Source organism: Panthera leo, chromosome A1 (assembly GCF_018350215.1).
Source record: "Panthera leo isolate Ple1 chromosome A1, P.leo_Ple1_pat1.1, whole genome shotgun sequence".
Classification (NCBI taxonomy): Eukaryota; Metazoa; Chordata; class Mammalia; order Carnivora; family Felidae; genus Panthera; species Panthera leo.
The window spans coordinates 5,154,994-5,171,151 of record NC_056679.1 but is presented as its reverse complement, the minus strand read 5'-3'; the positions used below and the strand labels follow the sequence as shown (position 1 = coordinate 5,171,151).

The 16,158-nt window shown below is 46.5% G+C and overlaps 1 protein-coding gene across 13 annotated transcripts in view; it reads right to left on the bottom strand.

Moving 5' to 3' along the window:
* LOC122217186 (phospholipid-transporting ATPase IB) overlaps positions 1 to 16,158 on the bottom strand; it is a 609,544-nt gene that overhangs the window by 514,388 nt on the left and 78,998 nt on the right. For 10 of the 13 annotated variants that reach the window (XM_042934232.1, XM_042934582.1, XM_042934301.1 and 7 more), the window contains exon 2: positions 5,901 to 6,045. In XM_042934232.1, coding sequence (XP_042790166.1) covers positions 5,901 to 6,045 — 145 coding nt within the window. Of the gene's footprint in view, positions 1 to 5,900; positions 6,046 to 6,675; positions 6,874 to 7,013; positions 7,080 to 16,158 lie in introns of those variants that run through there. The other 3 variants (XM_042934932.1, XM_042934841.1, XM_042934501.1) reach the window with 3 other exon arrangements.

Here is a 16,158-nt window from a genome sequence, read left to right as displayed (position 1 = left end):
TTACCTTGGCCAAACTTGACAAAAGCGCTCCCAAATCAGATTTGTCAACTTTGGTTTTTCAAACAATCTTCTTTACATGAGTAAAAGGCAGTTATGATTCTTACTAGGAACCTCATATTGTTTGTTACGTTGGCTTTTTTTTTTTTACATTTATTTTCAATAGACAGAGGGAGACAGAGCACAAGTGGGGGAGGGGCAGAGAGAGAAGGAGACACAGAATCCGAATCAGGTTCCAGGCTCTGAGCTGTCGGCACAGAGCCCAACACGGGGCTCGAACTCACAAGCCACGGGATCATGACCTGAGCCGAAGTCGGATGCTCAACCGACTGAGCCACCCAGGTGCCCCTGTTTCTTTACGTTTTAAGCAGCTTAAGTGTGTCCCTTTTTCTAGCAAGGCAAAATTCTAGTTTAAACTTCTCTTGGCAAAAGCAATATTAAGCAGTTTTCCTTTAAGACAAACCAAGAAGAAATGCGATAGCTTGACCGAGCTAAGTTATTGCTTTAATGAAGATTTTTGTTAGCTGGAACTCCCACCTGAAATGACTCATTCAAAACACAGTATCTGTAAACATTCCTAACTTGCTTTGAAGACCTCATTTCAAACTCCCTCGTAGCCTTGAACCTAGTACAAATGGCGTGCTGATAATCCCACGAAAAGACGGCATACACCTGAACTTGATTGCATCCATTTGCTCAGCAAAGAGATCCCAACGATCAGCAAATTTCAGGGTATTTTCTGGAAAAAAATGTTTAACTTTCAACATTTTTGAGAGTTTAGATTTACAAAATTAAAGCTTCACCACCAGGTTGTTCTAAGTAGCAAACTTTCTAGAAGCATTTAATATTTCAGTTAAAACACCTAAGAGGCAATGATATCATTCATACGAAATGTCCAGAAGAGGAAAATCTACAGAGAGGGGAAATGAGTGGTTGTTCAGGCCCAGGGGAGGAAACCATAATGGATGTGGTGATGGTGGTACAACTCTAAATATACTAAAAACCACTGAATTATATACTTTAGGTAGACAAATTATATGGGATGTAAAATATATCCCAATAAAGCTATTAAAATATTTAAAATGAGGCGGGTGCCTGGGTGGCTCAGTCGGTTACGCATCTGACTCTCGATTTCAGCTCAAGTCATGATCCCAGGTGTTGTGGGATCAAGCCCTAAGTGGGGCTACACGCTGAGCGTGAAGCCTGCTTGGGATTCATTGTCTCTCTCTCTCTCCCCCCCCCTCCACCCCTGCTCACATTCTCTCTAAAATAAAAAAAAAAAAAATTAAAATATTTAAAAGGAGATTGTACACCAGAAAAAAAGGGATCTTGTTAGGTGGATATATATATACAATCCTACATATGTATGTATGTGTGAACCTTGCAATATTCCATTAACTACTACTCATTTCTAGAAGGTGAAGCGGTACTGTCTTCATAACTAAGGCCCTAGGAAAAGCAGTGCTTAGGAGAAAAAGACCATGTCCTATTTCCTCATAATTGTAAGAATCCAAATTCACTGGCTTCAACAATGGAAACTTCAAGCTACCATAGCTTCAAATCAATCACTGGCAGTATTTTCAGAATGGAGAACAATAATAAGGTTTAGAGAGCCATCTACCAATATGGTGCAGATCATCCCAGAACTTCAAGGAACTGCTTGGAATTTGGAGTTACCGTGTCTGGCATATCCCCCAGGGGTGCCAGGGCCAGAGTCAACTCCAGCAGTGACCTTAACTGTGTGTTCAGCAGGCCCAGTCTCTTTCTTGGATAGACTAGTTGAAACATTAACTCTAGACTTTCAAGGTCTGTCCTGAATTGTACCATGCAGCCCCTCACCAACCTTCCCCAATGCCCGACAGCCACATCCCTCTTCAGCAAACTCGGATCTCTTTTCTGAAATCAAAATGCCAGGTGGCCATAAAGACAGTCACAGAGCCACTGCCGTGATCAGTTCACTCCATGATCAGTTCTCCACTCTGAGTCATAAAGGGCGTGCGGTGGAGAAGGTCAGTGGGAACACCAGCCTCCTGAGGTCTATGTAACAGCCACAAAATCAGTACCCTGGACTCATGGGCTAGCGTGAGTCTCACCTGTCCTACCTGGGCTCTTTTACAAACACTGATTTGGAAGCAAGTAATCAGTAATGAATACTCCACGCCCCTGCCTCCGTACCCCCCAAAAAAGTTAAAACCCTTTCTCAAGAAGGATTAAGAAAAAAAATCCTTTTTCAACCCCCTTTTATGAAGATATTCCTTTGAACAGTTTTATCGACTTTTAGCAAACTTTCATGGCCAAGATAAAAAGCCTTATTTAAAGAATTAAGGATTTTTATGAGACGACTCCAGCAACATTAACGTGCTAAAATAATGTGGCTCAACATTTTGTAAAATCCTTAAGCTTTAATGGCAAGAAGTTTTATAGCCAGTCCCTCAATGAACTAGAAGTCACATTACCAATTCCCCTAAATATAGACTTGAGGCGAAACAAATACTCAAAAGCCATTTTACAGAACAGCAAGGGCCACATTTTAATCTCTTAGACCCTATTCAGTGTTTTCTGAAATCTGCGTTCCCAATAGAAGCCATGAACTCAAACTGTATGATTTTTAATATTCGATGGGATTTACTTCAACTAACGCAATGATATTCTTATACAAGACTTTAAATAGAAGAGTCGGTACCTATCTATTTTATTCCTAACCAACCCCAGTGTATATTCCCATACTTAACTCCTCCTTCTACCCCCAAAAGTACAAATGAAACTGTACAACGGGTAGCCACTTGAAAAATCTGGTAAGATCAGCCTCAAAAGATAGTTTTGCATCTTGATTACGGAACAAGTAGTGAATCCACATTACCAAAGCTCTTAAAAATCTTCATCTTCCAGGGGCGCTTGGGTGGCTCAGTCGGTTAAGCGTCCGACTTCCACTCAGGTCATGATCTCACGGCTTGTGAGTTTGAGCCCTGCGTCAGGCTTTGTGCGGACAGCTCGAAGCCTGGAGCCTGCTCCGGATTCTGGGTCTCCTCCTCTCTCTGCCCCTCCCCCACTAGTGCTGTCTCTCAAAAGTAAATAAATGTAAAAAAAAAAAAAAAATGTTTTAAATCCTCTTCCATATAATAGGAAGTTTAAACAAATATCAAGACCCTTAGTTTCCCAACTTTAAGCATGCTTAAATGGATACCAGAGCCCAAGAAATCAAGAAAAACTAAGCAAAAATACTACTTGAAAACATCCTAAGGTTTAAGAAGAAAATTCTTCAATTCAACATCCTTATATAGTATATATTTTTGGGCCTAACACATTCACTGCTTAAAGTGTGTAGCATAGTGAAATATAGATCTCTTGAGCCTCGAAATCAAGCAAAGAAAAAAAAATAGAACATATTTAAGTAATCTTTCCATCTTTTTAAAAGTAATTGAATGGAAACATATAGAAGGTATGAAGAAATGCAACTATATTGGCAGTGCAGGATTCCAAACGGTTTCAAGTATATTCTCAGAGTTGTATAATCACCCCCAAACGAAACCCCGTGTACATTAAGCAGTCACTCCCGTTTCTCAACCTCTTCCCTCGTCCTAGGGATCACTAATCCAGGTCTCAATAGATTTGCCCCTCTAGACATCTCCTGTAAGTGGAATGAGGACTTCTGGGACAGGCTTCTTTCATTTAACATCATATTTAAGTCTCACCCCATATCGTAGCAGGTAATGTAGTTCATTCCTTTCCCCGGCCAATAGTATTCCCTTATACGGATAGACCACACCTTGTTTATTCATTCACCAGTTGACCGACATTTGGGTTGTACTTTGGAGCGGTTAGGATCACGCTGCTATAGTTTGTGCACATGTTTTTGTGTGCACAGTTTTTCATTGCCCTTGGGGAGACATACCTAGGAGGATTGGTGGGTCACATGGTAATTTTGCATTAACCTTTTGAGGAATTGCCAAACTGCTTTCCAAAGCAGCTGTACCACCGTTCATGCCCATCATCAATGTAGGGAGGGCTCCAATTTCGCCACGTCCTTACCAACACCCAATGCTTGTCGTCTTTTTGATTAGAGCGTGTGAGTTTGGGAAGCAGAAACTCACTGCGGTGGACGCTCTGCGTTTTAAACCGAGCCCGCTCATTCTTATCGGGACCTCAGCTATTCCTCTAGGCTACGTTTTTAAGTGAAGAGTATGTCCCAATGGTCATTTTTTGTTCCAATTTTTAAAAATTTTTATTTAAATCCAAGTTAGTTAACATATAGTGTCATAATGATTTCAGGAGTATTTAGTGATTCACCACTGACACTTAATACCCAGTGCTCACTCCAATAGTGCCCTCCTTAATGCCCATCACCCATTTAGCCCATCCCCCCCCCACCCAACACACCGCCCCCCCCCCCAGCAACCCTCAACGTGTCCTCTGTATTTAAGAGTCTCTTATGGTTTGCCTCCTCTTTTAATTTTTTTTTAAGGTCTACTTATTTTTGAAAGGGACAGAGTGCGAGCAGGGGAGGGGCAGAGAGGGAGACACAGAATCCGAAGCAGGCTCCAGGCTCCGAGCTGTCAGCACAGGGCCCAATGCGGAGCTCAAACCCGTGAACCGTGAGATCATGACCTGAGCCAGAGTCGGACGCTCAACCGACTGAGCCACCCAGGTGCCCCTGCCTCCGTCTTTTTATCTTATTTTTCCTTCCCTTCCCCTATGTTCATCTGTTTTGTAAACCCAAAATAAAGCCTAACACTAATAAGCTAACACTAATAATCTAGCCCCAAACAACCTAACAGTCCCTTAATCAATGAAGGGGTCACCTCCATATAACATGCGCCATTATTCTACCACAAACTCTATCAAGCTACAGTCATGCCCAACGGCCAAACCTTTTTCAATAGGGATGTCCGGCTAAGCAGCCTGCGTAAGGGCTAGTGCTGCTGTCAAGTATTTAATTTTAAGCACGCAACGAAGTTTCACCAGAGCTTTTGAGAAACACTGGGTTGCAATTCAAGCTTGTCAATAATCTACGTGTAACCTGATCAGTTAACTTCTCTATACCTGTGCATGGTGTTCTGAGCCATTCACAGAACCACATCCTCCGAAGTCACTCGTATAAAGTTGTCTACGTCTGAAAGTTTAATGAAACGTAAAACACCTGCTAACACCCGTGCCTAAAGATCTAGCTTCGCACAGCTGAAAGAACTTCAGCTTTCATTGAGAAGGTGGGTGCTAGTTAGACGCCATAGGAGCACAGGGACATTATTTAACATCTCAATTTCTTAGTCTGAAGGTAACGTTCTTTAAGAGGTTCTGATGATTCCTTAACCAAGTCCAGCTAAAGCATCCGAGACGGTAGCCAGCAAAAAGCAGACACTTAAATGTTAGCAGAAAGATGGATGAAAGCTAACTCCGCACAAAGTTTCCCAGCATATAAGTACCTCGTAACCAATGTTGGGGACCACTTAGGGCTGAGTGCGAGTCCTTGTGTCCTGTGGGAGTCCTTTAGAAAGCACTTCCCTACATTATGGTCTGCAAATCGGTAAGGAGAGCTCTCATGTAGCTCGAAACAGGACTAGGAGGAATTCTTGGAAGGGAACCCAGGGACGAAAAGATAAGAGACCTCATTTTTGTCAGGGCCACAATAATAAAAACTTCCTCGGGGCTCACAGAGGGCCTGAGCACAGAACAGAGCCCAGGAAGAGAAAGGTAAAGGCTGTATTCACATGACCCCATTGGAAGCAGGTAGAGACTGTCAGGCTCCAGGGGGACGGGGGAGGGGAGTGGAAGGGGCTGGGGGAAGAGATGGGGGTCGAGGGTGGAGACCGCTGGCTAGGTGTGTGCAAAAGCCGCCAAGAGCAAGATGAACCCCATCCCAGCCGTGAATCAACTGTCCTTGTGTCTCTCGGCCGCCTCCCCCCTACCTGATCTGGTTGTCACGGAATTTGTTGAGATGCGGCTGGTTGAGGTAAATGGTGCGGGCTGGTGCATCCAGCTGGTCTCCAACAGACGTGGCCCGGGACATCTCATCCTCCGCCTTCTTGTAGCCCGAAGAAGGACGAACAGGTCCTGCAGAGACGGGGTGCGGGCAGAAAACAAAACACAAAGAAGTCACGCCAGGCAAGAGGCGGCGAGCACGGGGTGCGGGCTGGCGGGCGGGGACCGGCTGGGAAGGATGCTCTCTCTCTGGGCGCTGCCGGGCCCGCCTATGTACCTTGGCTCCCCCTGGAGACCTGCCGCCGCAGCTGCTCCCGGCTCCGCCCCGCCCCCCCCCGCGTCCCGCCCCCTCCCGCGCCCCGCCCCCTCCCCGGGCCCCCGGGCGCCGAGGAGGGAGCCTCTCCCGCGGCCGACTCCGCCCCGCCCCCTCCCGCCCCGCTGCAGCCGGAGGCCTGGCTGCCAGGGGCACCGCTGCCCGTTGCAGGGGCGGGGAGGGGCCTCGGGGACAGCGGGGCCGGGGCCAGGGCCTCCCCCCCCCCCCCCCACCGGTGAGCTCCCCCTGCGGGCCCAGGGAGCGCTGTCCGGAACTCGGTTTTCTCGGCTGCTCTGATTGACTTTAGGACAAAGATGCCAGCAAGGGGGCTGTGCTCTGCATTGGTCGCCGCGGAAAGGGACGGCGAAAGCACACCTCCGTGCCCTACAAAGGAAATTCCCAACCCTCGGGGGTGATGGGCTCGGCTCCGCCCGTGATCCTGAACGCACCGGCTGCCCTTCCCCCTAGGTGTGCCTGGCAACCTGAGGGAGGTAGCTTTACCCATCCCGGTTCACGGAGGGCTGCGTGATCTTGCGTTTCATGGCGCCCGTTCGGTTTCTGTGGTTAAGGCACACGCCAAGTGTATCCCCTTAAGAGCTGACTTCAGTCCTACAGTCAAGCCCCTCTGTGGGCCAACCGACCCCTCCCCCGCCCCCACGCCATAACCTCCACGTATGCAGGTGTCAGCATGGAGAACAATGACACGCCCATTACTGGACCGGCTACACCGGAACACACCCCCGTCGCCAACGGCCAAGTGTATCCCTTATCACCAGGGGCAACCCACCTCAAGAACCGACCCTCAGGGAGGGATGCCTGAAGTAAAGGATCACAGAAAAATAAGTGCCCTGCAGAGGAGGCCTCCTCTCCTTTTCCAAACCTGCATCTTCGCACCAACTGCCATGCTTTCCACCTATCAAAGAAATGAACGATGTATACTCTTTAAGAAACTGACATCTCATTGCAGCAAACACCTACTTCACAGCTGCAACGAACATTCATTGACAGAGAAAAATCTTGAACGAGAAAGTGTTGACATCTGTGGAAAGTGATTATAATCCTATTCATCGTGATCACATGAGGGGAACAACCGAAACATAAAACCGGTTGAGAGCGGGAGTATTATCCTGAGGAGTATTCACAGCTGGGTCCCCGGTCACAACGCTTTAGCTGCTCCCCATTTGGGGACCCCCATCTCCTCAGATGCTCTCGCTCCCTGCCTCCAGCCTCCACTCTCCAGGGTTCGTCTGGCCTCACAGGGGACTGCTCTGCCCTCTGCTTATTGACAAGGGGCAGCAGAGGGCAAAAGTTCCCACTTCAAGACTGACTGGCCTGAGAGCCCGGCCGGGGCTCCCACACTTCAGTCAGAGAACGCTGGGTTTTAAAGCACTTGCTGAATTAAGGCAGATAGGCTAGTTTCAAAACCATTCCCTTCATAAAAATACCGCTGTTTTTTCTCTGCCCATTTACCCTGCTCTAGTCACCTCCAGCCTCGATCATCATTACCTGATATTTCTTTATGGTCCGTCTTCCCACGGCCAAGAGCAGAAGCTCCAGGACAACAGGGACATGTTTTGTTCAGTACAGTGATCTCTGCACCTAGAACAGTACCTAGCACATAACGGGCACTCACGTTTGCTAGTCGAATAAGTCATTTTCACTCAAGTCTTCTAAAGGGTCGCTTTGAATTCTCCAGGCAGAGATGCAATGATTCGCACAGAGGGCTCAAACGCCATATGCTTGTATGGGTCAGAACAGTCCATTGCTTAGACTGTATTCACTCAGTGGCTCTTGACCCTGGTGCACATGATCATCACCAAGGGAGCTCCCACAATTATATAGGCCCTGGGCCCCACCCCCACAGATTCCAACGTCTTTTACTCTGTTCTCGAGTGCCTTCAGGGATACCAGTGGGCAGCCACAGTTGAGAATCACTTGTTGGATGCTGCTAGGAACAAACAAACAAACAAAGGCCTAGCGCCCACTGTCAAAATGTTAACCAGTTTAAGGTACTAAGGTAGAACTATGGTTACCAGTACACTACGGTTCAGGACAAGTGACTAAGAGTGGGCTTGAAGGTGCTAAGGAGGGTCAGGGGTCAGCAGCCTCTTTGGGCGTGAGGGGAGCTGGTGAAAAAAAGAGTTGGAGGACAGATATACAAGCATTAAAGTGTGGGTAAGGTTTCTGTTAAGAAAGAGGACAAGGACAGTTGGGGGCAGGAACTAGAAAGAAGTTAGGCAAAGGCCCAAGTAGACCAGATGTATAAGCCAATGAAACCAAACAAACAAAAACGAGCACTGAGGGGTCCAAAGTGGGAAACAGAAAGGAAGCTGAGGGGGGGGGGGGGGAGAGGACTGGGGAGGAGTTAAATGCCAGGCAAAGAAATTTAAACTTCATCCTGAAGGTCATCTGAAGCCACAGCCGGTTTCTAAGCAGGGGAGAAGTGCAGCTGGTAGCGAGGTACAAGTAAAAGCAGAAAGAGGAGAGGATCTGTAGATAAGGAGATCAGGTAGGAAATTAATTCGACAGTCTAGAAGCAAGAGGTTAAAAAGCAAAACTTCAATGGAGAATGGGCAAAAAAAAAAAAAAAAAAAACCGCACAGACAGGAGAACGATCTCAAAAGGAAACCCTGTAAGACTTTTTTGGGATTGAATGTGTGGGCCAGAAAAAAAAAGAAAAAAGAACATTGGGTAATTCGAATTTGAAGAAGAGAAGATTGGGACAAAAAAAACACTAGTGATAGAAATGAGAATGGAAACCATTTTCCCCAAACAAGAAGTTAAGTGTTGGATAACGAATATTGGGGTGCAAACAAATTACACGATTAGAGACAGAATTACATGAAATAATGTCTCCCAAGCATCTACCATGCATGAGGCCAGTTCACCTTTCTACGCTACGTCAGGGCCGGCCTGGAATTTTATTCTGGATAGCAATCATTATAGTGCCCCCCCACCTTCCCCGGGACGCCAATAACTTTCTTCTACCTCAGTGGCCTCATCCTAACCAAGTCCTGCTTTGGAGAAAAACATTAATCTCTTCCAAATACCACACATCTGTCGAAAATATATCGCCTAAAGAAAACACTACACCATATATAGCGAAGCACAGCATGACTAAGGTTTCAAATTCAGACTCCCAAGATGAATCCTGAGTTAATGCATTTTGAAAATACCACCGTGCAAAATTAGAGTATATGCTTACAACTCCCCCATATAAACAAGCACAGTGTCAGCAGACAGTGGGAGTTCAATAAATATCTGTTGAGAAAGAAACCAAGGTAAAAAGAATAAGGAGAAACGAGAGTGGGAAAAGGGACAAGCACTAAGCTTGCCCACTACACAACAAGAAACGCCGACAAGACAGCTCCCGGCCAAGGGCATGAGGACAGGGACTTTGTCTTGCTCGTGGTTCTAGCCCTGTCATCCTGAATAATGCCTAGCACACAGTAGCCAGTCTGTAAATATAGATAAAGGGCTAATGTAGCAGGTCCCTTTTGAGGATGCCTACCCAGCTGCTGAACCACAGACTCCCTTGTGTGGTCACTGAACCTTTCCCTTCCCGTATGCAGGCCAGGGAGCCCCGGACAGGTCTATGAAAGGGTCGATGCATGCATCACAGCTTTTTTTTTTAATGTTTGTTTGTTTGTCTGTTTGTTTATTGAGAGAGGGGGAGAGAGAACAAGCTGGGAAGGGGCAGAGAGAGAGGGAGAGAGAAAATTCCCAAGCAGGCTCTGTGCCATCAGCCCCAATGACATGGGGCTCGAACTCATGAACTGTGAGGTCATGACCTGGGCTGAAACCATGGGTCGGACGCTTAACCAACTGAGCCACCCAGGCATCCCCTCGCATCACAGCTTTTCGCACCAGGGATAGTGACTTCACCCAAGTTTGACCATTAGAGGAGTCTTCTGGAAACTTTGACAGGTTTCTGCATGTGGCTGCTCTATTAACATACACACTCTGGGTCTCTGGATGGCCATCTTCTACCCATGGAGTAGGCAGCGAAATAGAGGGTTTCTTTTGAAATAAAGACGAAACCATTTCAGGGAGAGCAACAGAAACTGTCCCAACAGCTTTCTGGATTCTGGGTAATTTCCTTCCCAGATCTTAGCTATACTGGGGTCTCTGGGTTCCTTGACCCACTCCTGAATAACCAGAAGTGCTAATCAGTACCGTGAGGGAGCACAGAGAACCTATTTGTTTCCTTTAAGACGGATATGCAAGTAAGGTTAAAGAGGAGGGAGAAATACCTATTTACGTATAGATCACCCTGGGGCGGGGGCAAGGCTTTAGATGCCCCTGGCACAAGTGCCAGTAGATGCCACAACCCACACCCAGAGAAGTCGCTTTTGACAGAGGAATGTTTTTGTGGCAACACTTGGGTTGGTTGGTTTGGATAAAGCCCAGAAATAGCTGGAAGGTGATTGGCTAAATAAAGAAGCCCCTCCTTCCTTCAGAGTTTCTGCCAGGATAGGAGAAAGAATTTTAAGAGGATAGGCACAGAGGACGGGTGAAGAATAGGGAAGGGGCAGAGGAAAGCAGCCTAGTTCTGCCACACATGTCACGGATCCCTACGACTCTCCCACGGACCCCAGCCACCCCGTGGCTCCAGCTTGCCTGTTAATCTCTTCCCACTCACTTTCTTCGTGTCCTTATAGTATTTTCATGTTGCTGAATGGCCCAAATGTCTCATTTAACTCACACGATATATCTGTGGCAACAAGGATGTGAAGTCACCAGCTAGGAAGCAGGGACAACGCTGGACCTCCCACTGGCAGGTGAGCAGACAGAAGTGAGGACAATGCCTCATGTCTCCCCATTACATAAATTAATTCCACGGAGATCGTTCTGGAAAGAGGAGGAAAAACCTTAACGGGTTTCTGAAATCTGTTCCTTATCTAATTAATCATACATTATTTTATGACTGTTGATTATCTAATATACATTTTAGTGTGAACTAAATAGGCCCAGGGAGTTAAGAACCTCAAAGAGTTCAACATGAAAGGGGAGTTAATAGAAGGCAAATTTTTACTAAGCATTTTATTGCCTTAAGCAACATAGAAGTAAAATCCTTCACTCTGAACTGCAGTATTTTTCTCTAACTCAGAACTCCAGAAGATGCTGGTGACTTATCTAGTCCACTTCCCTCGCAAAAAAGTTTCACGACCTCACAGTAGAAATTCTTGGGAAAGAAACACTCTAGTCTTCCTAAGTCAGAAACCTATTAAAGGGGCAAGCCTCTTTCTAGAACCTCTGTTACTAGTTCTGTGGGAAGTCAGACCCTGGACATTGTTGTGGAATAAAGAGTTTGGCTGGTCTCTGTCTGGGCTTCCTGGGGGAGCTTCTAACCCCTTGGAACTACCCCAGGGGCAGGAGTGTCTTTGCTATTCACGGTGGGGCCCCAGGACCATAACCCAATTTTATGCTAATGAGGTGACCCTGGTGGGCCCCTAGGCCATTTTAGAATGGGGGTTGACCAGAAAAACCAACCATGTGATTAGAAGGTTGGGGTCTGACCTCCCAACTCCAGGGAAGAAGGGGAACCGGAGACTGAATTCAATCATGTGGCCAATGGTCCAATTAATTATGCCTATGTAACGAAAGCCCAATAAACACTACGGACACCAAAGCTCCGATGACATGTCCTAAGGAGCTTCATATGTGGGACCCTCCCAGACCTCACCCTAGTGTCTCTCTCCATTTGGCTGGTCCTGATTTGCACCCTTTATGATAAAAACTGTAATCCTAAATATAGTGCTTTTCTGAGTTCTCAGTTATTCTAGCATATATTGAAACTGAAGGGGTAATGGAAACCCTTGAGTTTGTAGCCATTTGGTCAGAAGTACAAGTGGTCTAGGCATCCCTGAGCTTGCAGCTCCTGTCTGAAGCGAGGGCAGTCTTCTAGAAAACTTGTGCCCTGAACCTGCGAAGTCTGAGCTCACTGTGGGTACTTGGTATTACAACCGAACTGCAGACATTACTTGGTGAACGCTAGAATGACAGAACCAAAAGGGAGACGTTACGAACAATCACAGAAGTATATCAGGTCAAACGCAAGGTAGGATTAGAGAAGCCAGATCTGCAGAAACTTGAATCCAATGCTCCTTCCATTAGAACAGGCTGCCTTTACGGGCCTCAGCAAGTCGGGACACCAGCTAGCTTTGGTCTCTTCAACCGCAAAACAGAAATCGATGGTAGAAATCAAACGTTGGCAAACTTTCTGTGAAGGGTCAGACAGTAAACATTATAGACTTTGGGCTACATACGCTTCTCTTTTTTAAACACAAAACTCTTAAAAATGTAAAAAACCGTTCCTCACTCACAGGTCAGATTTGGCCCACCGGACACAGTCTGCTGACCCTTCATACACACGAAGTTCTTTCCACTTACCAAGCTGATTACATCACAACTCCCACCTCAAGGAAACATTAAATATCTTCCACGGCAACAAAACAGGACACATAAGGAGCAAACAGGATCTTCAGCCTTTTGTTACTGGAATTAAGTGGATTGGGTCTTTTCTCCTAATTTTGTGTGCACTTAAAAAGTATGTAAAAGATGGTTCTCTTTGCCTCCAGAGAAGTTTCCAGGAAAACAGTACTATCATCAGAGAGCTTTGTAACCAGAGGCACGTGTGTGTGCGTGCGTATGTGTGGGTGCATGCACACACACACCCCTCCCCTGCCCCAAAGGTTTCAAGTTCAACTCTGGCCTTTACACTCCATATTTACAAAGATGTTTCATAATCCTTCAGAACACAATGACACAAAGCAGTCCAGCAGCCGGGGAAGCCCTCGAGCCATTACTGCTCCTAATCAAACACACATAATGAAGATGCGGTACAAATGCGAAATGCGATGGTCCTAGCCACGGCGGACACGTTTTGGAGGCCTTTTCTAGACCCCGCTTTGCACAAACCACAGCTCTCCGAGTATAGCATCTGTGATCCGTTTCTGTCCAGGAATTTAAAAGAAACACAAAGAGAAAGGGACACTTTTTACTGCCAATACTTATCGGCTTCTCTTTTCTCTTTGTCAGGGACAGAGAAGGGAAGACACTGGCCCCGGCCTCTTGAGGATTTAAAATACTGTTGAATGTTGAATTTATCCAAGCGGGAATTGGGCCCTTCCTAGACCTAAGGCATTTTGCCAGGCATAGGAGTGCACAGTTGAAGGCCCAGGCTCACGCTTCAGCAGAAGCAACAGAAACGGAGACCGAGATACAGGGGACAGATACAGGGGACCGAGATACAGGAGACCAGAAGACAAAGATGACTGCCAGTCTTGCCAAGGCCAAAGACCAGGGTGACTTTGTTGAGGAAGCATCGGAACCAGGCTTACAAAAATGAGTAGGATAGTATGATTTGGCTGTGTGGAAAAAGCAGAGTGTTCCAGGAATAATGGCGTGCGAGCAAAGACACGTGCCAGCGATACGTTATATACAACCTACTTGGCTCCGGCACCCGGGGGTGAAAATGGAGCCACAGTAATTTGAGGCTTTGTTTCCACCTAGGACAACATTGCAAAGCAGGCTTCTGGTTCCTCGAAACGCATTTCACACCTTAGATCATTTAGTAATTCACAAATGATGAACGTTAATGTAAGTGAAGGCAAATGTGCTTTTAAGGAAATCTCTTTAATATACCAAAGCGAAAACGACCAAAAAGAAAGGCTAGGTTTCGCAACAGTCAATTCAGAGGATTTTTCTATATGACGGGCCAGATTGGCCGAGGCTTAAAATTACAAGCCCAGGGACTTCTGTTGCAACTCCCTGTTGCTAGGGGATGGACACTCATCACTCCTGGGGCCAGGAAACCGGGTGCAAATTAAGGGCACCAACCTTAAAAAGCTCACTACTGTTTTACTATATGCATGAAGGCAGGCTTTGAACAGTTAATCCTAGGAGAGGTGCAGTTTTCTTTGAAGTTGTACGTTGCCTGTCCTAAGCATTCGGAAGACACAAAACACCTTGGCCAAAGGTGTTCGGATTCACGGAGTGTCATCTCAGAACCAGCCCGCCTGTCCCGCATCATCAGTCATCTCTCTGCAGCCCCGGAAGGGCCCAGCAGCTTCTAAACCTGCTCCCAGACCACATGAAAAGTACCGGTGGGCGATTCAGGAAAGGGAAACTTTTTCTTACCTCTCAGTTATATGTCACACATCTCCCCTCTTTGACTGGGGAAACTTTCCCCAGAGAGAGAAAAATTAAGATGTTTCTTTTCAGATGGATTTCTTCCCTTCCCAAGCCCCCCACCATCACCACCACCCCCCCTTCCACCTCCTAAATATCAAAAGGACAGGCAAGCTTTTCAGTGTACGTCCCTGACCTCATTCTTTCTGGATTCCAAACAACCCTTTGCAAACCCAACTCTTCTTCAACGTAGAAAATGCTGACAGCCAAGCCCTCCCAGGTCTGTTGTAAACCCTTTAACGGAGAGGACAATTAATCCGCAAAATCTCATTAACAAGAGGCTGGCTTGTCCGTCCCTGCTATTTTTGAAAAGCATAAGGGGAAGACACCTTGATATTTCTCGCGGTGGATCTTCTAAACCTTCCCCAGGGAGGCAGAGGCACTGAGTGCATAGAAGTCACATCTCAAGTACAAGAGAAAGGCACATTCATTTGCTCCAACTATCGTGCTGTTTCACAAGTAAATCCGCCCACCCTGTGTGCTTCTCACCGCGGGTCATGTGACGCTAACGCTCTTTACTTCTATCAACAATCTTAATGTAGCCTTCGACATTACAGGCACTCAGATTTGAAAGGGTCCACCAGGAGGCCAATTTCACTCCCGACTCCACGGATACAACACATTCTTTCCCAGCTGGGATGGCTTCCCCTGATTTTCTTGTTGACGTGCCATTCTGTGTATCCCGTTTCTTCTCAGACACAGAGGTGAGAAAGTTCCAAATATGGGAAAATCTTTATAAAGGAGGAGCGAGGCCAAAGAGACGCGGACGGGATCCGTGAAATCCCGGCATCCTCCGCCGACTCGTGTCGCCAACTCAATGAGCTGTCTTTGCCGTGTCACTGACAGGTCATGCACAGTGACGGTAAGAAGCACAATGTTTCGTTGAGCCTGGTCTACGCACTCTGTATGGGTTAACCCATAGAATTCTCAAACCACTCATGACAAGCATGTTCATTTTGGAGATAAAGAAAACAGGGGGTGATTCACCAACTAGCTTTGTATCTGTAAGTTGAATTTTACTCGTTATGAGTCATTTATATGACCTACGTTATAAATAATTTGAGGGTGGGGCTTCAAGGAGTTTCCAAAAATAGACAAATATTTGTTGATGGTCTTGTATCCTTATTAGTATTAGGTTTGGGTTGATTTCTTTTTCTTTAACTGAAAGTATAGCCCCAGAGTCTATACATTAAAAACACAACTCCCCCCAAATGCCAGGCTCACAGGCAACATGGTGGTGGTGGTGGTGATTACAGGACTGGGTGCTTAACCCAGGAAAACAAAGTCCCTAGAGAGTCAAGTGCCCTGAAGGCAGGAACATACAGAAGAAATCAGTAAGTCAAGCAGCCAAGCAAAACGATGGAGGCAGATGGAAGTCATTCATTCATCCGAAGTTCAGAACATTCGATGTGCACAACGTCAAAATCAAAAACTCTCTCCCTGCCTTCAGAGAACTTGCAATGTGGTGAGGAAACCAATCTGTGCAGAGTACTACAGCACAGGATGTGAAAGGTCTTCCTCCACCTGCATTTTCTTCCTCTTAGCGTGTTTGCCTCCCAACAACTCTCTTCTGAGAAGTCTTCGCTCACCACACATCCCCAGGTTGGGTTGGAGGTCCCCCCCTCTACTTACAGGACCCTCGGACATGGCCAGGCAGGGAATTCTCCCAGGGAATGTTTTTCTCAGTCTTACACAACCTCCAACAACCATACCCAACTGTCCCGTCTGTGCATTTTCCA